This window comes from Carassius gibelio, chromosome B1 (assembly GCF_023724105.1).
Source record: "Carassius gibelio isolate Cgi1373 ecotype wild population from Czech Republic chromosome B1, carGib1.2-hapl.c, whole genome shotgun sequence".
NCBI classification, from domain to species: Eukaryota; Metazoa; Chordata; class Actinopteri; order Cypriniformes; family Cyprinidae; genus Carassius; species Carassius gibelio.
Genome location: NC_068396.1, coordinates 30910162 through 30932581, shown reverse-complemented (window position 1 = coordinate 30932581; position 22420 = coordinate 30910162). Strand labels below are relative to the sequence as shown.

Sequence of the window (22420 nt, the reverse complement as noted above, 5' to 3'; positions counted from 1 at the left end):
GTCGGCTATAAAACTACATTCACAAGTACAGCGTCCCTGTACACCATGATTGTTTATACACATTTACGATATAGAGAGCGATGAACTGTCGGCTATAAAACTACATTCACAAGTACAGCGTCCCTGTACACCATGATTGTTTATACACGCGTACGATATAGTGAGCGATGAACTGTCGGCTATAAAACTACATTCACAAGTACAGCGTCCCTGTACACCATGATTGTTTATACACGCGTACGATATAGTGAGCGATGAACTGTCGGCTATAAAACTACATTCACAAGTACAGCGTCCCTGTACACCATGATTGTTTATACACATTTACAATATAGAGAGCGATGATCTGTCTGCTATAGAACTACATTCACAAGTACAGCGTCCCTGTACACCATGATTGTTTATACACATTTACGATATAGAGAGCGATGAACTGTCGGCTATAGAACTACATTCACAAGTACAGCGTCCCTGTACACCATGATTGTTTATACACATTTACGATATAGAGAGCGATGAACTGTCGGCTATAAAACTACATTCACAAGTACAGCGTCCCTGTACACCATGATTGTTTATACACATTTACGATATAGAGAGCGATGAACTGTCGGCTATAAAACTACATTCACAAGTTCAGCGTCCCTGTACACCATGATTGTTTATACACGCGTACGATATAGTGAGCGATGAACTGTCGGCTATAAAACTACATTCACAAGTACAGCGTCCCTGTACACCATGATTGTTTATACACATTTACGATATAGAGAGCGATGAACTGTCGGCTATAAAACTACATTCACAAGTACAGCGTCCCTCTACACCATGATTGTTTATACACGCGTACGATATAGTGAGCGATGAACTGTCGGCTATAACACTACATTCACAAGTACAGCGTCCCTGTACACCATGATTGTTTATACACATTTACGATATAGAGAGCGATGAACTGTCGGCTATAAAACTACATTCACAAGTACAGCGTCCCTGTACACCATTATTGTTTATACACATTTACGATATAGAGAGCGATGAACTGTCGGCTATAGAACTACATTCACAAGTCTTGCGTCCCTGTACACCATGATTGTTTATACACATTTACGATATAGAGAGCGATTATCTGTCGGCTATAGAACTACATTCACAAGTCCTGCGTCCCTGTACACCATGATTGTTTATACACATTTACGATATAGAGAGCGATGAACTGTCGGCTATAAAACTACATTCACAAGTACAGCGTCCCTGTACACCATGATTGTTTATACACATTTACAATATAGAGAGCGATGATCTGTCTGTTATAGAACTACATTCACAAGTACAGCGTCCCTGTACACCATGATTGTCTATACACATTTACGATATAGAGAGCGATGAACTGTCGGCTATAGAACTACATTCACAAGTACAGCGTCCCTGTACACCATGATTGTTTATACACATTTACGATATAGAGAGCGATGAACTGTCGGCTATAAAACTACATTCACAAGTACAGCGTCCCTGTACACCATGATTGTTTATACACGCGTACGATATAGTGAGCGATAAACTGTCGGCTATAAAACTACATTCACAAGTACAGCGTCCCTGTACACCATGATTGTTTATACACATTTACGATATAGAGAGCGATGAACTGTCGGCTATAAAACTACATTCACAAGTACAGCGTCCCTGTACACCATGATTGTTTATACACGCGTACAATATAGTGAGCGATGAACTGTCGGCTATAAAACTACATTCACAAGTACAGCGTCCCTGTACACCATGATTGTTTATACACATTTACGATATAGAGAGCGATGATCTGTCTGCTATAGAACTACATTCACAAGTACAGCGTCCCTGTACACCATGATTGTTTATACACATTTACGATATAGAGAGCGATGAACTGTCGGCTATAGAACTACATTCACAAGTACAGCGTCCCTGTACACCATGATTGTTTATACACATTTACGATATAGAGAGCGATGAACTGTCGGCTATAAAACTACATTCACAAGTACAGCGTCCCTGTACACCATGATTGTTTATACACATTTACGATATAGAGAGCGATGAACTGTCGGCTATAAAACTACATTCACAAGTTCAGCGTCCCTGTACACCATGATTGTTTATACACGCGTACGATATAGTGAGCGATGAACTGTCGGCTATAAAACTACATTCACAAGTACAGCGTCCCTGTACACCATGATTGTTTATACACATTTCGATATAGAGAGCAATGATCTGTCAGCTATAGAACTACATTCACAAGTACAGCGTCCCTGTACACCATGATTGTTTATACACATTTACAATATAGAGAGCGATGATCTGTCTGCTATAGAATTACATTCACAAGTCCAGCGTCCCTGTACACCATGATTTTTTATACACATTTACAATATAGAGAGCGATGATCTGTCTGCTATAGAATTACATTCACAAGTCCAGCGTCCCTGTACACCATGATTTTTTATACACATTTCGATATAGAGAGCAATGATCTGTCAGCTATAGAACTACATTCACAAGTCCTGCGTCCCTGTACACCATGATTGTTTATACACATTTACGATATAGAGAGCGATGATCTGTCTGCTATAGAACTACATTGACAAGTCCTGCGTCCCTGTACACCATGATTGTTTATACACATTTACAATATAGAGAGCGATGATCTGTCTGCTATAGAATTACATTCACAAGTCTTGCGTCCCTGTACACCATGATTGTTTATACACATTTACGATATAGAGAGCGATGATCTGTCTGCTATAGAACTACATTCACAAGTCCTGCTTCCCTCTACACTATGATTGTTTATACACATTTACGATATAGAGAGTGATGAACTGTCGGCTATAAAACTACATTCACAAGTCCTGCTTCCCTCTACACAATGATTGTTTACACATATTTACGATATAGAGAGCGATGAACTGTCAGCTATAGAACTACATTCACAAGTCCTGCGTCCCTGTACACCATGATTGTTTATACACATTTACGATATAGAGAGCAATGATCTGTCGGCTATAGAACTATATTCACAAGTCCTGCGTCCCTGTACACCATGATTGTTTATACACATTTACGATTTAGAGAGCGATGATCTGTCGGCTATAGAACTACATTCACAAGTCCTGTGTCCCTGTACACCATGATTGTTTATGCACATTTACGATATAGAGAGCAATGATCTCTCGGCTATAGAACTACATTCACAAGTCCTGTGTCCCTGTACACCATGATTGTTTGAACACATGATTGTTTATATACATTTACGATATAGAGAACATTGAACTGTCGGTTATAGATCAACATTCACAAGTCTTGCTTCCCTGTACACCATGATTTTTTATAGACATTTACAATATAGAGAGCAATGATCTGTCAGCTATAGAACTACATTCACAAGTACAGCGTCCCTGTACACCAAGATTTTTTGAACACATGATTGTTAATACACATTTACAATATAGAGAGCGTTGAACTGTCGGTTATAGAACTACATTCACAAGTCCTGCGTCCCTCTACACCATGATTTTTTATACACATTTAAGATATAGAGAGCGATTAACTGTTGGCTACAGAACTACATTCACAAGTACAGCGTCCCTGTACACCATGATTGTTTATACACATTTCGATATAGAGAGAGGTGAACTGTCAGCTATAGAACTACATTCACAAGTCCAGCGTCACTGTACACCATGATTGTTTATACACTTTTACGATATAGAAAGCGATGAACTGTCGCCTTTAGATCTACATTCACAAGTCCTGCGTCCCTGTACACCATGATTTTTTTAACACATGATTGTTAATACACATTTACGATATAGAGAGTGTTGAACTGTCGGTTATAGAACTACATTCACAAGTCCTGCGTCCCTGTACACCATGATTTTTTATACACATTTACGATATAGAGAGCAATGATCTGTCGGCTATAGAACTATATTCACAAGTCCTGCGTCCCTGTACACCATGATTTTTTTAACACATGATTGTTAATACACATTTACGATATAGAGAGTGTTGAACTGTCCGTTATAGAACTACCTTCACAAGTACAGCGTCCCTGTACACCATGATTGTTTATACACATTTACGATATAGAGAGCAATGATCTGTCGGCTATAGAACTACATTCACAAGTCCTGCGTCCCTGTACACCATGATTGTTTATGCACATTTACGATATAGAGAGCGAAGAACTGTCGGCTATAGAACTACATTCACAAGTACAGCGTCCCTGTACACCATGATTGTTTATGCACATTTACGATATAGAGAGCGATGATCTGTCTGTTATAGAACTACATTCACAAGTACAGCGTCCCTGTACACCGTGATTGTTTGAACACATGATTGTTTATATACATTTACGATATAGAGAACATTGAACTGTCGGTTATAGATCAACATTCACAAGTCTTGCGTCCCTGTACACCATGATTTTTTATAGATATTTACAATATAGAGAGCAATGATCTGTCGGCTATAGAACTACATTCACAAGTACAGCGTCCCTGTACACCAAGATTTTTTGAACACATGATTGTTAATACACATTTACAATATAGAGAGCGTTGAACTGTCGGTTATAGAACTACATTCACAAGTCCCGCGTCCCTCTACACCATGATTTTTTATACACATTTAAGATATAGAGAGCGATTAACTGTTGGCTACAGAACTACATTCACAAGTACAGCGTCCCTGTACACCATGATTGTTTATACACATTTCGATATAGAGAGAGGTGAACTGTCAGCTATAGAACTACATTCACAAGTCCAGCGTCACTGTACACCATGATTGTTTATACACTTTTACGATATAGAAAGCGATGAACTGTCGCCTTTAGATCTACATTCGCAAGTCCTGCGTCCCTGTACACCATGATTTTTTTAACACATGATTGTTAATACACATTTACGATATAGAGAGTGTTGAACTGTCGGTTATAGAACTACATTCACAAGTCCTGCGTCCCTGTACACCATGATTTTTTATACACATTTAAGATATAGAGAGCGATGAACTGTCAACTATAGAACTACGTTCACAAGGCCAGTGTCACTGTACAACATGATTGTTTATACACATTTACGATATAGAGAGCGATGATCTGTCTGCTATAGAACTACATTCACAAGTCTTGTGTCCCTGTACACCATGATTGTTTATACACATTTACGATATAGAGAGCAATGAACTGTTGGCTATAGAACTACATTCACAAGTCCTGCGTCCCTGTACACCATGATTGTTTATACACATTTACGATATAGAGAGCGATGATCTGTCGGCTATAAAACTACATTCACAAGTACAGCGTCCCTGTACACCATGATTGTTTATACACATTTACGATATAGAGAGCGATGAACTGTCGGCTATAAAACTACATTCACAAGTTCAGCGTCCCTGTACACCATGATTGTTTATACACGCGTACGATATAGTGAGCGATGATCTGTCGGCTATAAAACTACATTCACAAGTCTTGCGTCCCTGTACACCATGATTGTTTATACACAATTATGATATAGAGAGCAATGAACTGTTGGCTATAGAACTACATTGACAAGTCCTGCGTCCCTGTACACCATGATTGTTTATACACAATTATGATATAGAGAGCAATGAACTGTTGGCTATAGAACTACATTGACAAGTCTTGCGTCCCTGTACACCATGATTGTTTATACACAATTATGATATAGAGAGCAATGAACTGTTGGCTATAGAACTACATTCACAAGTCTTGCGTCCCTGTACACCATGATTGTTTATACACAATTATGATATAGAGAGCAATGAACTGTTGGCTATAGAACTACATTGACAAGTCCTGCGTCCCTGTACACCATGATTGTTTATACACATTTACGATATAGAGAGCGATGATCTGTCGGCTATAGAACTACATTCACAAGTCTTGCGTCCCTGTACACCATGATTGTTTATACACAATTATGATATAGAGAGCGATGAACTGTTGGCTATAGAACTACATTCACAAGTCTTGCGTCCCTGTACACCATGATTGTTTATACACATTTACGATATAGAGAGCGATGATCTGTCGGCTATAGAACTACATTCACAAGTCTTGCGTCCCTGTACACCATGATTGTTTATACACATTTACGATACAGAGAGCGATGATCTGTCGGCTATAGAACTACATTCACAAGTCTTGCGTCCCTGTACACCATGATTGTTTATACACATTTACGATACAGAGAGCGATGATCTGTCGGCTATAGAACTACATTCACAAGTCTTGCGTCCCTGTACACCATGATTGTTTATACACATTTACGATATAGAGAGCGATGATCTGTCGGCTATAGAACTACATTCACAAGTCCTGCGTCCCTGTACACCATGATTGTTTATACACATTTACGATATAGAGAGCGATGATCTGTCGGCTATAGAACTACATTCACAAGTCCAGCGTCCCTGTACACCGTGATTGTTTATACACATTTACGATATAGAGAGCGATGATCTGTCGGCTATAGAACTACATTCACAAGTCCTGCGTCCCTGTACACCATGATTGTTTATACACATATATACGATATAGAGATCGATTAACTGTCAGCTATAGAACTACATTCACAAGTACAGCGTCCCTGTACACCATGATTGTTTATGCACATTTACGATATAGAGAGCGATGATCTGTCTGCTATAGAACTACATTCACAAGTCCTGCTTCCCTCTACACCATGATTGTTTATGCACATTTACGATATAGAGAGCGATGATCTGTCGGCTATAGAACTACATTCACAAGTACAGCGTCCCTGTACACCATGATTGTTTATACACGCGTACGATATAGAGAGCGATGATCTGTCGGCTATACAACTACATTCACAAGTCCTGTGTCCCTGTACACCATGATTGTTTATACACATATATGATATAGAGAGCGATGATTTTGTTTGTGCGTGGCAGCCGTCTGCGAGGGTCTTTCGTGCTGTTTTTTGTTTATTTTATTATTAAAGTCTTCATTTAAATGTCCGCCGGTTCCCGCCTCCTTCTTCCCGAGATTATGAAGTTTGTACTCTATTACAATCGTATTTTTTATTCAGTACTGTTCTGAGTAAGATATTGTACATAAAAGATGTTTACATTTAGTCCACAACACAAAAACATTACTGAACTATTAAAAAAGGTACAAACATTCCCTGATGTTCCAGAAGGAAACACGATGGAATTTAAAGATCAAGGTAAATTGTACTTAATTTGTGTTCCAGGAAATATACAAGTATCTTCTGTTGCTTATGAAGGGCAGAACTAAATGGAAAAAAAAAAAATATTTCAACAAAATAAGAAAAATGTGGACATCTTCATCGTGTTCAAAAGTTTTCAACCCCTCTCTTATTGCATCTTGTTTCCTTCTGGAGCATCAGTGAATGTTTGTACCTTTTTTAATAGTTGTGTTTGAGTGCCTCAATTGTCCTCAGTGTGAAAAGATGTACCTCAAAATCATACAGTCACTGCTGGAAAGGGTTCAAATATGCAAAGATGCTGGCAAACTGAAGAATCTGCAGGACTTAAAGATTTTTCCGAAGAACAGTTCTCAGTTTAATTGTTCAGAACAAACAAGGGACTCATGCACAACCATCACAAAACAGAAAGACAGTCATGTATCATCAGGTAACCACACACAGTATTAAGAACCAAGGGTTCCCAAACTTTTGAGTGTGGTAATTTTAATAATTTCAGCAATATTTTTTTAGCATTGTGGACTAAATGTAAACATCCTTTATATACAATATCTTACTCAGGACAGTACTAAATAAAAAATAACATGCATTTAGTATTATCTCTTTTATTTTGTTCAAATTATTCACATTTTCACAGATTCTGCAAGGGGTTCCCAAACTTTCGCATGATCATCAATCATAACTCCAAGGTTTCTGTCTGTTTTTGAAGGAGTTATGGTTGATGTGCCTGGCTTGATGGTGAAATTGTGATGAAACGATGGGACAAGCTGAGATGTGAGCAGCTATCATAGGATCATCAGGATGGAATGAGAGGTAGAGTTGAGTGTCATCAGCATAGCAGTGGTATGAAAAGCCATGTTTCTGAATGACAGAACCTAATGATGCCATGTAGACAGAGAAGTGGTCCAAGAACTGAGCCCCGAGTCCTTTAAATTTGATTGGTTCAATATTGTATTAATAAGCTGTCAATTTCAGTTTGATCTTTGTGGTTGATGTTTCCACATGGCTTGCAACACGTCAAAAGTAAATTGGTATCCATTAAAATATGGTATAGAAATTGGTAACACTTTATAATAACTGCACACTATTAATCATTAATTAAGCATTAGTAAACAGATAATTCATAATTTATAAAGACAGTAATAAGCAGTTTATAAATACAGATATAAATGCTTTATTCTTGATTTAAAAGCATATCTATAATGTGTTTAATAATTGTATTTTCATACTTTATTCATGATCAATTTATCATTTCTCAATTAAGTATACCATTATTTACAAACCAGTTATTTAGGAGTTGCCAGTGATTCATAAGATCACAAGAAATGTAGTAAATTCAGGTAGTTACAAAGCATTTAGTAGTGGTCAGTTAACTATTTATGTGAGCTCATCTAAAGTGAGTCTAGTTATGCCTTTTAAAGCATTTATAAAGGATATTTAAATTTTATTTAGCTTATATCTAAATAAAACTAAAAATCAGTATCTCACAAAATTAGAATATCACACAACCAATAAAAAACAAACATTTTAATACAGAAATTAGGAAGTTTTCCCTGAACTCTGTCAACACCACTCGCTGTCACAAAGTTAATGTAAAATAAATGTAAAATAAAATATATAAATGAAGCATAAAATAAAATGTTATAAATTTAGCAAAAAATTAAACATTAGAAAATAAAATAAAATAAATTGAATGATGTTAAGAGTAAAATAACAATGATAGTAAAATGATGATTAATTTTTTGTATCTTTTTTTTTATTAAAATAACCTGCAACCCAATAAACTGGGCTATTTAAGGTATTAGTCCACATCTGTTAGTTTCAAAACGAATGTCTATGTTAATGTACTTAAAAAACCTGAATAAATCAACAAAAAATAAAGAAATATTCATATAAAGAAAAAAACTAATATTCACATAATTTATATTCACATTCCCATCTATAAAATGGATTTAACAAGAGAAAAAGTAAAAAGCATTAAGAACAACAAAAGGAATAAAAACTACTGTAAAAATAAAATAAAATATTTTCTGTTGCCCCTGTAACTTCACTGAGTCTGCACTCAGCGTCTCACTCTGTATCTGTACCGCATCCACTGCTTCAGTGAGTGCAGCGGAAGTGGACAACTCCACAACGACAAAAAAATGAGACGGGTCCTGCGGGAGAGAAGCCACGACCCCCGAGTCACTTCTCCAGGAAGGTGCGAGAGGGAACAGTGTGTCAGGAACGAGACGGATCATCTGTAACACCTGAACAAACTATTAGATTACAGGCCAAAAGCAGACGGGATGCTGGGATATGACGTGCTTGTCTTCGCTCGCTAGCTGCGTCTGCTGTCTGTGTCTTCTCTGAACCATTTCAGGAGCGTCCAGTGTGAATGTGCGCGAGTCTCGCTCCTGATCCGCCTTTGTTTCATCTTCATCTCTTTGATCTGCGTTTCTCTCCGGGTTAAAGGCGTCTCACCCGTGTGTGCTGTTACGATGGCATGATTTTCAAGCAGGATGATGTCAGAGAGATGTATGGACTCTGACAGGTTGATCGGATCCAGTCTGCACGTACAGGAGACAGTGATGTGAACTGTTAGTGAGAGCTAACGCTCAAAGTGACGTCACCACACCATACCATATATATGTAGCTGTCTTCTGCTTTCCATTTGACTTGCAAGTTTTTTGTTTATAAATGAGGCAACAAAATGGTGCTAAAAGCAGCCAGAAACAAGATGGCACAGATGCAGAAGATCCTGGAGCATCTGGAACACACTGACCCCTGGTGAACGTGACGGGACTGAAATGTGTCTCCTTCCACAACAACAACATATCCAGGAATTATTCATCCAAACCAGATGCACTGAAAGACATCAAACAACACTTCACCCATAACAACTACACCACCCATCAAAGACCTGAGGAGCCAATCATCACAAAGCAACCACATATGAAATGTCAATCAAATTTGGGCTTCACTAAAGTCATGCATTCAATCATTTTTTGAAGAATTTTTGCAACCAAACAGCTGCTGGTAGCCACTGACTTGACAATGACAATTTATTTATATAGCACAATTAATTACAACTTACGTCGACAAATGTGCGTCCCAGTAGGTCATTAAAAACAGAAAAACACACAACAAACAAACAGAAAAATTATTAAATCATACAAATATCCCATCAGCTATATGCTTTAGAACATACAAATGTCTTCAGCCTTAAAAATATTAAGAGAAGAGGCTTCTGTTATAGATAGTGGCAAGGCGTTTCAAAGCCTGGGGGCAGCAATACAGAAAGCACGATCTCCCCTGCACTTGAGCAATAAACAATAGCTCCTGTTTGGGAGACCGAAGGGATCATTAATGGGTTGATACTCGGTCAGTAACTCACAGAGATAGGAAGAGGCCAAGCCATTTAGAGATTTATAAATAAGGTGCAACATTTTTAAATCCACTCTAAAGCAAACAGGCAACCAATGTAGTGAGCGTAAAATAGGGGTAATTTGCTCCCTCTTTTTAACCCCACACAAGAGTCGAGCCGTAGCATTTTGAACAAGCTGCAAATGGGTTAAAGCTGTCTGGCTAATCCCAAAATAAAGTTAGTTACAATAGTCCAGCCTAGATGAAATAAAAACATGAATTACTTTTTCAAAATCTTTAAAAGAAAGGAAAGGCTTAGCTTTAGAAAGCAGATGCAGCCAGAAAAAAAGCAAACTTTGACAAATGAATTTACTTGACGGACAAACTTTAAGCCATCATCAAAAAAAAAAAAAAAAAAAAGTTTTATCCATGATTTCAAACACAGGGAAATCCCACTCAAATCTAGTTTCTGGGAATTTGGAAATTCAGATGGACTAAAAACTATAATTTTGAAGATTTGAGGAAAGCCAAGCCTTTACATCTGCCAAACAAGCCATAAGTGTGAAAAAAAACACTATGAATGTTTGGTTACCAACATTCTTCAAAATATCCTCTTTTGTGATCAACAGAAGAAAGAAACTCATACAGGTTTGGAATCGTCTGAGGGAGAGTAAATGAGGACAATATTTTCATTTTGGGGAGAACTATCCCTTAAAGGCACCAAAATTAAAACATAAAAAACTAAATCAATATGTTTGAGACATTTGCAGTTTTATAGAAATATGGATACTAGATCAAAGACCTGCTTGTCAAAATGATTCAAGGCAAAACAGCTAAATAATCTCAATGTCAAAGCAAAATGACTTAAAAAAAAAGTAAATATATTTAAAATAAATACATTTTATATAATATATTATTAATAAGTACTCAAAAAATTATTATAATTATATTGTTTGAATTGATAATTCTATTGTATAATGCTAATTCTACTGCTTATTTTAAGTCTGTATTTTTTTTTAAATATAAAAACAAATAATAATATTGTCCCTATGCAGTTCAGTATTTGATTTTTAAGTACATTTTCATTTAATTTTGCATAATTTTGCCACCGCTCCAGGGTGCACTGAGATCAACAGGATGAAATATTAAAGCAATCAAGCTTCTAGAATATCAAAAATAAAAAGTAATTGTCATAATTTTACCAGTTTTTAATGCAGAATGATAAGTAGGCATGTTCTGCATCTGCACACATTTAACACACACAGTGTGATCTAACTTAGTTACATACATAAATAGAGCAAATACATAAATAAATTCTAGTATCATGAATGATACAATTTACTCAGTGTTTGTGCATATTGCAAAATCATTGCAAAGCATTTCTCAACACTGGATGAATCGCTGTACTGTATGTACTTCTAATAACCTGCAAAAGTTTTTTTTTAAAATACTTTTTCAGCATGTTTAGGAAAATGAGTGACTATGCAAATGTTTCCTTCCTCCCACAAGCACCGCCGTGCATCATCACAATCAAATTAAGGGGCGGGTTCATAAAGACTAAGCGCTAAAAATATTCTTTCATTATCTGGGAGCTGAATGGAAATAAAGGAGTGCTTGATTAGCTTGTGCGCCGCCGCTGCGACAGCTATGACATGTTCAGAGGTCCAGCAGACGCTAGATAATGACTTTCTTCAGACAGTCAACTTGTAGCTCTGCTATTAGTTTGCCTCTCAAAGAGCTTCCTGAATCAGGTACGTAAGTGCTATAAGATATGAGAAGTCTTATCTGTATTGGCTGCATTTACTGCTGTTCATTTCTTCACTCATTTTTCTCTCTCTCCAACATGGTGTGCAATATGCAAGATAATCAAGTTCATTATGTTTTCCACAATCTCCACATTGTCCGACTGAACCATGTCTGATCATGAGGTGACCTCCAATCAATTCAACCGCTGCATCACAGGTCAACTCTGAGGTCATGCACAATAGGAGGAAAAGCATGCTCAAATAAAATGCATACAACAACTATCTTAATGCAATGTAAACCATGCAAAATCAATAGGCAAAGTGAGGAGAAAACAACTGACATCAGTCAAACGTGATGGTGCAAATTCATTTTGTAGAACAAAACTACAGGTTAAAACTAAAATTACAACCGAAACTATAATAATATATATAAAAAAAATTTTTACTAGCAGTGAGATTTATAAAGTATTGTTTGCCCTGAGCACAAAATCATCCGACATTTAACGAATGAAAACTACTCAAACTAAAAATACCTTTATTTACATTTCTGATAATTTATAAAGTTGTTTCATGTCTGTCATTTGAATAGTTTTGCATATTGCTGCATATTGGGGCCTATGCAGTTCAAAGAAATATTAATCTTTCAATGTTTGATTTTTAAGTTCTGATTTAAATTGGCATTTTTAAATAATTCTGCAGCCAGTTTGTAATCATTCTGCATTTTGTAGTCCTGAAGCACCTGAAGTTTTGACCCTGATAGAGTCGCCCCTCCAAGGTGCACCGAGATCAACAGGATACGATATGAAAGCAAACAAGCTTCTGGAATATGAAAATGCCATAATTTTCCAAGTTTTTATTATTCTATATTTTTTTAATGCAGAATGAGAAGGAGGTACAGTATGTAAATGAAAGCTGTGCATTTCGAAACATGAAGATCTGCACCATACTTTTTATTTTCTGTTTGAAGGAACAACAAACACATCTGCCCGGAGTCTTCTGATCTTCAGAGAAACACTTATATATAGACAGCAATCTCCCGAGTAAACTCACAGAAACGGACCCCAGTCCACTCCAAAACCCCTGCTGTGGGTTCAGAAGTTTGCACTATTTATAAAGTACATACACAAAGTCTATTCCTGGAATTTCAACCTCTTGAGAATATTGTGCTCTTGCAGTGCTGTGGGTCATTAATATTACACAGGACATATACATGTGCCCATCACGTATGCTTTAATATTCTGGATATTAAAACGTAAAACACAAAATGCATTCACTCTCTCTGGGGGGCAACATAGCTGAACAGGTGCTTTATTCACTAACAGATGAAGGAGTGGAGTGATAATCTCTATGTGAGAGAACATCACCAAAATAACAAGATTTGCCCGGATTTTTATATTATATACAAGAATTGTTCAAAATCTAATTTGGATCAAATTTAAATAGCATAGAAAATAATTGTATAATAAATGTATTTCTGTATATTATTGGTAAATGGATACAATGTATAAAGCAGGGTTATTATAGTTAACATAGATTAAAACGAACCAAAACCTCTTTTTTTATTTTTTACTTCTATTAGCTGCATAAAAGGTCTTTTAAAAATATTGTTAACTATTTTCATTATTTTATTATTTGGTCATTTTTATTTTATTTTATGTCCATTTTAAGTGCTAAAATAAATAAAACTAAATAAACTAAAATGTAAATTGAACAAAAACTATATAAAAATTATATACAAAAAACTCACATCAAAATTACTAAAACTTTAAAATTCAAATGAAAAGATCAAATCTAACGAAGAACTAGGATAATAACAAAAACTAAGAAAGTATATCAACTGTATTAAAATAACATCGGTAAAGTATAAAGTATATTATCATATAAATAAAACCAAAACTTGACGTCTTATTGATGGCGATGGTTTCAACATCATTCAACACAAGAGAAATAAGATGCAAATCACACAATAAAATCAGTTTCTGTAAACTTTACGAGTCTCACGTCTTCATGTCTAAACAAAAGAGAAGTTTGAAAAGTGTCCAGATTCGTGTCTTAAAGTTGGCGTATTTCTCATGCGCATCTGTTTCTCCTACTTTGTTTTCAGATCTTGTCTGTGAAATAATATCCAATTTCTTCAGTGTTGTCAGCAGAAAGTACAGATGCAACAGAAATTAAATGAGCTGTCAATTTGTAGCAGAATAAACGTCGATGTGCCAGACATTATGCAAAATAATCAAACGTGTGGCTTGCGAGATGATGTCTGATTTATAGACTAAAGCAGGAGCTCTGAATGATTTTGTGACAAACATTACCAAGCAAGTGATAAAAAGAAGAAGAAGAGGAAAAAACTTCAGGGCCTAGCAAATAAACATTTGGCCTCCCAACTAATGCAGTCCATGTCCCAACATCAGCAACACAAGGATGGGACCAGAACAAATCCATGAACCAGAGACTGAGATCTGCACAAGCAAGAGTGAAAGGAACTGAGATGAGAGCAGTGTGTCGCTCAGATCTCATCCAGCCTCTTTACTCACCGTCTGCTGGTGGCCATCGCTCACACCGTAGACGCTGAGTTTAATAAGTGTCTCGCTGTAGACGGGACAATCAGGTGGGACACTCACTCCAGTGAGGAACACGGGCTCCCTCGTTCCCTGCAAAGAAGAAAAGAGACAAGAGTCAATGGCTGAGGACGATAAATGACCCAGCAGCTGTCTGCCAACATATCGCTGCTCACTCGCTTATGCAGTGGCAGATGGGAATAAAAACTAAACGTCATGGTGAAGTCTGGAGACCAGATCAGAAAAGGGTTGCACAAAAAACTGGAATGCAAATGACTTGAAATCAAATTAAATCAAATAAAAATTCAAAGGTTAAATAAACTACCATTAAAAGATTTTGTAACGTTTTTAAACATGTTTCTGAATGTCTCCTTTGGACACTGGCATCATAAAATAAAAATTTTCCTCATCAGTTATTGTCAACTATTCAGCATACTTCCCTTTTTAAAAAGGGTTCAACCGTGCAAAACTGTCTAATAGCTGAAGCACATACCAATTAAACCAGCAGCGCTAAAAATATCACAACCTTTCTAACTCGTTCATATTTTGCTTCTGACTTCTGACTTTTGATGGAGGACCAGTGGGTCATAGGGATCCATCCCTAAATCTCAGCGGCTCATCTAAAAACACAACCACAGGGATAGAGCAAGAGATTGGGCATATCAATGAAACCCCCCGCTCCACATCAAAAAAGCATCTGTTTATGAGAAGAAGCCAGTTTGCTTTCCACAGACGAACCCTCACGCACTTATCACCGTTCACTGATCTCAGAGCAGGACACTCCCAGTCACGGCAGTTTTTACACATCAGCGTTTCCTCAGGTTATGCCTGCTGTTCTGGGGCGTCTCTGGACCCGAGTCTCCTAAGACGGTGGGTGGGACAGACAGTGAGGCGCAATCTCTGGCATGAAAGCTCAGTCACACACCAAGAAGTCCAGAGACTGGAATGGCTCTCTTCTTTCAGGGTAAAAAGCAGCCTGGCTATTATTCAAGTCAGCGCTGGATCGATGAGGCCACGGTCTATCTGTTTCACATCTGCTCATTGGCTGAGCACATGTCGCTATCTGAGCTAAAGATCACATTCCAGCTCTGCAAATGAACTGAGCAAAGGGATCCTGTTAAAGGGACAATTCTCCCATGAATGAATATTCTGTCATTATTTACTCCTCCTCATGCTGGTCCAAACCTGTACGCTGAGAGATTTGAAAATCCACAAAAGAAACAAATACACCTCGTTCACTGATTTTCAAATGTTTTGAAGTCACACAATAGCTTTTTATGAAGAACAGACCCCATTATTCACTGAAAATCCTCGCCTCTGTTGCAGCTTTCAAATGTTATTTTACATTCTGCATATTTGATTTGGTGCATCAAAGACGCGGTGCAACACATTAAGACCATTTGAAATCTTCAGAGGAGGAGACGTAAAGTTGTGTTCCACACAATAGCGTTCAAATGCAGAAGACATGGAGTATTATGGAAGCCCATTTCTACCACAGAATATATAAATATATATAATCCGTGTTTATATTATCTCATAGTTATTACTTAGTGTCTCATAATATATATATATATATATATGAGACACTAAGTAATAACTATGAGATAATATAAACACGGATTGTTATAATCATATAATAATTTCTATAAGTTTGACGTGTGTAATAAATACCTTTTCATCTTAAATTTTGTTCAGATCTTTTTTTTTTCTTTTTAAAATTTACATTGTAGTCCTTTTTTTCCTCATATTTTCATCATCTCAATTTCTAATTTTATACAGTGGAAATTAGGACATAATAACTGACAACCAATTTAATTATCTCATAATTATGACTTAGTATCACATAATTCTATTTCTATTCTATTTTATCTCATAATATATAGTTTCTCATTATATATATATATATATATATATATATATATATATATATATATAGTCATAATCAACATTTCATTGCTATTTAAACTGGTCACGTATGATTTTTGTCATAATTATCACTTTTTATCTCATAATAATGCCTTAAATTTGGCCCCATATCGTTTTAATCCATAGTTTTGACTATTTTTTGTCAATCTTAGTTCTTACTTAATTATGCCTTTATCTCAGCTTGTCATATGTCATCCGTCAGTAATGTCATAATTCTGATTTACCAAAGCACAGTTCAGTTTTTTTCTTAGATGGTGAAAATGGGCTTCCATTGAATACATTGCACAGGTTGTAAGGGACATTTTTGTTTGACAGACTATGAACTGTCCTTTCAGGCTGTGCAGATGCTTCAAAATTACTATCTTTTGTCCCGAGGAAGACAGAAAGCCAGACAGGTTTGGAACATGTAAACAAACTTTTATTTTGGGGTGAACTATTCCTTTAAAGCTAGCTAGGCAAGAAGTCAGCACACAGAGACATCAGACAAACGTGTTTTTCATTCATCTCCCCAAGGGATCTCACAGTCTTTTAAAGGTTTGCATCATTCATCAGTTCAACAGGCTGAGATTGATTTTATAAGGTGCTTAATTAAAAGAATCAGCAGGATGTATAGGCTGAAAGGTTTTTGCACTTTATCCTGCATACGTCTCCTAACCACTAAACAGCACATAGAGGACCATATGAATCTTGCTAAAGTTATGATCCATGCAAACTCATTAAAAAGCATTTCACTATCAAACTTACCTCACTCTCCATGCCTGAAAGTTCAGTTAGAGCCGAGATAAAGCAACTGACCAGGACAAATCTGAACCCATACAAGCACAAGGTCAATATCGCTGGCGATGATAAATCAAGGGAGCGCTGAAAACTCACTGCAGCAGTGTGGGTAATGGTCAGTCTTCAGAACTAATGGCCTCGTTTCAGAAAGCAGCATTTATTTAGTGTGTGTTTGTGGTGGATGCGGGGTGGAGGAAGTCATTTAGAGATATCCCAAAGTGGCCAATTTGTTCTGTAATGCGCCGTCATGTTGGGCAAGCTCATATTTTTACACTAACCGGATGTTCGATAGGAATGCGATACAGAAACGGACAGAATAAATAGCGGGTCGCCATGACTTTGGCTAGAAATCAATGTGCACATGAATGCACATGCATCAAATACACATAACCGACAAAGATGTTTTATAAAGAGACAGTGGCATGACGTCAAATCATACTTACTGCCCTCCTCTTGAGGCCAGACAGACATTTTTAGAGTGGGATTTTCCAGGAGATTAAAAGAACACACACACACACACACACACACACACACGAACACACACACACACACACACACACACCCACACTTTTGTGAAAAGTGGGGACATCCCATAGGTGTAATGGTTTTTATACTGTACCTTCACCAACCCTACGCCTAACCCTAACCCTAACCGGAAATTTGTGCATTTTTACTTTCTCAAAAAAACTCATTATGTATGATTTATAAGCGTTTTGAAAAATGGGGACATGGGTTATGTCTCATAAGTCACCCTCTCCTTGTAATACGGGTGTCATACCCATGTCATTATACAGAGTTGTGTCCTGATGTCACAAAAACATGCACACACACACACACACACACACACACACACACACACACACACAGGCTGCATCTTTCAGGGATGGAACTTAATTGTCTGCTTATTAAATTGTTAACATTTTTCTTAGTATGAGGAAAATTTCTATGTGCCGTATTAACCAACATTCAAAATGTTCGGTTCAGTTTTCACATAATATCATATGTGAATAAGCAGAAATGTTTACAAGAACTAAATCAAAATATAATGCTTTCCAAAGGATCATGCGACACTGAAGACTGGAGGCATGATGCTGAAAATTCAGCTTTGATCACAGAAATAAATGCAATATATGTTCAAATAGAAAACATTTTAAACTGCAATAATATTTCAAAGTATTACTGTTTTTACTGGAAGTTTTATCATATTAAATTCCCAGCAGACAGCAGTCGAGGCCACAGCATCAGCATGACGCAGCGCAGACCCCAGCTGTGACGGAGCAAAACCCCCACTGGGAAACACAGGACTATGCTGGGAAAAACTGCTGCCTAACTGCCTGCAACATCCTCATACACACACACACACACACACACACACACACACACACAGGTTTACATGAGATTACATGTGCATTAAGTCGGGAGACTAGGGAACAGCTGCAGTCTCATTTCAGACAAAAGCACCTGTCTATATTAAACAACAAAAGTGGGCCAGCTCTCTGCTCACAGTGCACGGCCCACACCTGCAGCTATTTCAGACAACTGCCTTTCACAGGAATCCACAACATGCTCAAAGAAGAGTGGAAAGGGAATCTGGGAATCTCGCTTCATGGTGTTCTCCCATTAGGGGAACCTCTGTGACTTTCATCTCTACGTCAGATGATCGCATGTGATTAAGAAGTGCGTTTGAGGGACACGTCTCAGTGGAACCGCTAATGTGTGCACGATTACATCCAGTTCATTTCAATCCATTTGTCAATTGCTTAGGGAGTTATATTGCATTATTTCTATATTTATTTACAACAGGAAAATAACCAAATCAAAGCTTTTTTGGACAGAACTGTTAATATATGCAAAACGGCTTCATGAATATTCCTAAAAAAAATATTGTTTTGAGTTTCTTGAAAAAAGTGACAGCTTTCATTTAAATTTTAAAACACACTCACGCACATGCACACACACACACACACACACATATATATATATATATATATATATATATATATATATACACACGCACTTTACATTCATAAACTTATAAAAATTGAAAAAAATGACACCTACCCAACATCTCAGCCTCCAACAACTTGAGCTCAAGTCCATCTTTATTCCAGAGTCTAGAGGGTTTTCACAAAAGTGTCACTATTCAGCACTTTCCAGTTCACTAGATTCCTAACACTGAAACTGACACCAGTCATTGTCCGTTCTATACAGCGAGGTTTAGATAAGTCGCAGAACTACAAACACACACACATGAAAGCTAAATATTACTGCAGTCTGGGTGAGCTTCAACAGCGCAGACCTCTTTCCTCCAGCAAATCTAATTTGGAGGGAAATAGACTTCTCTTTGTGCACTCGTGTGGGGCCGAGAGTCCATGTGAAGGAGAAAAAAAGAGGCAGGGTGAGAGAGAGAGAAACAGAGAGATCAGTGTGCCACTGGAGGGTGTGTCCGGGTGTGAGATACGAGCCAGCTGTTGCCCTCAATAAAGAGCTCAAGAGGACTGTCAGCAGAAACCAGTGGTGGTGTTAGGGTGGGGCTTGGGGCTGCTACAGCCCCATCAGAAGCTTGCCCAGCCCCGGCACAACCCACCCAAGCAATTACTAGTGATGTTCTTGGGGGTTTTTTGTGTCACTTTCATTAACATTGAAAAATAAACATTAAAAACCTATAAAAGTGCCTAATATGTGGTCTATAAACAATTGATATTATGGGGGAGGGGTCATGCAACACAAGCAAGCAATGCACAAACTGTGCTCAAGAGTTATTCCGGTAAACGTCAGTCAATGCACTATAGACAAAGTAAAAGTAAGATAACTGATGGTGCTTTCTAATGCTGCATTAACAGCGCACAATTTACAGGCAACGAGAGACTAAACTCTCTAAAGGTATTTAACCGTCTTAAATTATTCCCTTAATATTTCACTTTGTGGGCTACTATAGTGAAAAACATGAGGAGAAAGGAATTTCGTGGTTTTTAAAAATCGGTGCATGAAATAAACTGCAGTGTTACACAGTGTTAATATTTTTTATTATAGGCCTATAATTAATTGTAGAGATGAATAGACCTGTTTAAATTAATAATAATGAAAAAACTTTTTAAACATTTTCAATGAGGAGTAAGCTAATAGCCTGAAATTTTGTTATCCTCAAAGCGCATCATGTGGTGATGTGCTATAAAATTATTGCGGGACAATGGAAAGTGGAGATTAAATAGTATGGAAATAATGTCGGCACTTTATCTATTGTAAAAAATGGTTAGATTTACCATGTTTTCCTGCCAGATGGCATTGAGATGGTCAGAAAACATGACTAAATAGATAAATGGATAATAAATAGAAAAAATAATCTTTTTTATGTGCATTCATAAATGTGTTCATTGTTCATAATTTGTAAGTGTCATATTTGGCATTTAGCATTAGAAGTTATATTACTAATAACTGGCATATGAGAAAATGTAAAGGTTTTTAGGTTCCTTTTTTGAAGCTGCTGTATATAAAAAACACAAGATGGCTGAAACTTACAGACGTTCATTACTTTCACTCAATTTAATTAAGAAATTAAACAAAATCATCATATTTTTCCATATTATATTTTAACGTACTGGTGAACGATAAACAAAAGCCATTCAGTAGGCAATTCCGAAAGACACGCTTCACCTTTATGTGCACTTTCACACCACAGCTTTTTGAAGTCATCAGTTCATCCATCTTTTTGATAAAGCATCCCTTTGATGTCAGTTCAGTTCGTTGGGTTAGTGTCACAGGTTTCAACATTCAGGTGAGCACCAGCAAACTAGACTCTCAGGTTTCGGCTACAATTCACAACGTGAATGAAAACAAATGGTCAAAAAACGGCAAAGCAAATTGTTAATGATTACATACATTTTGCATCACTGAATGCTCTCATCACATTTTTGTACAATAATGCAGTTACTCAACAGCTGAAATCGACAAACCAAACAAACCATGACTCGAGCCCAAAGGTACAATGTGGAAAAGGACCTGCAAGGCTCTCTTTCAACCAATCAGTCAACCCAAGCAAGTCTAAGACTCGTCCAGTAAATCTACATGACTCAACACATGCTGAATTACCAAAAATGACTGTAACCCAGTATCTTCTAGGAAACAGATCCCCATTTCCTGTAGCCTCAAGCTCACGTGATAGGACCAAATAGTATGTGGACACAATGCATGTTGCTGCTTCAATGGCATTTTGTTCACAAGGTATTAGAAACATAGAAATACATTTAGATGACCAATACATGGCACTATTATTATGGTACATAACATTACTTTAAAAATGTCTAATATGCCTACTCATTGCATCCATAATCATGCAGTCGTGCCTCATCCAACAAACGTGCAATGACGGGGTCAGCTTCCTTCACATGATCTCAGACCATACATGGTGAAAGAAGACAGAGACAAGAGTCCAGAAGAACGATGCATGCTTGATAAAGGACAAATATAGGAAAAGGAAGTGGAGGGAATGGGAGAGAAAGCACATGGAGATAAAGATCCTCTATTTTGAGAAAGAATAACAAAAACAGTGCCAAAAGGAGGAGAAAACTCTTCAAATTTGAAGAGCGAGGAGCAAACAGGAAGTCGGGCTGAGCGTGTCATGGAATGGCTGTGAGAAGTGTTCGTTTTTCCCCATTATGGTTGAATTTCTCTCAGCAAATGCTTTAGCGAGGCTTTCACCCTCCCGTTCCAGGTTTCCTTTAGCAGGAAAAGCTGCTCAGCTCTGGAGCTATTCTTGAAGAGGGATTTCTCTTTCACTCCTTCCCTTCCTGCCTCC

The 22420-nt window shown here is 37.2% G+C and overlaps 1 protein-coding gene across 5 annotated transcripts in view; it reads right to left on the bottom strand.

Annotated features, from left to right (window-relative positions):
* Nucleotides 1-20071, bottom strand: part of LOC127949237 (type II inositol 3,4-bisphosphate 4-phosphatase) — a 145197-nt gene extending 125126 nt beyond the window's left edge. For 2 of the 5 annotated variants that reach the window (XM_052546277.1, XM_052546273.1), the window contains exons 1-2: nucleotides 19687-20068; nucleotides 14899-15015 (exon numbers count right to left, since the gene is read on the bottom strand). In XM_052546277.1, coding sequence (XP_052402237.1) covers nucleotides 14899-15015; nucleotides 19687-19725 — 156 coding nt within the window. In that variant the 5' untranslated portion in view covers nucleotides 19726-20068. Of the gene's footprint in view, nucleotides 1-14898; nucleotides 15016-19686 lie in introns of all 5 variants that reach the window. The other 3 variants (XM_052546271.1, XM_052546272.1, XM_052546276.1) reach the window with 3 other exon arrangements.
* Nucleotides 20072-22420: the final 2349 nt, after the last annotated feature.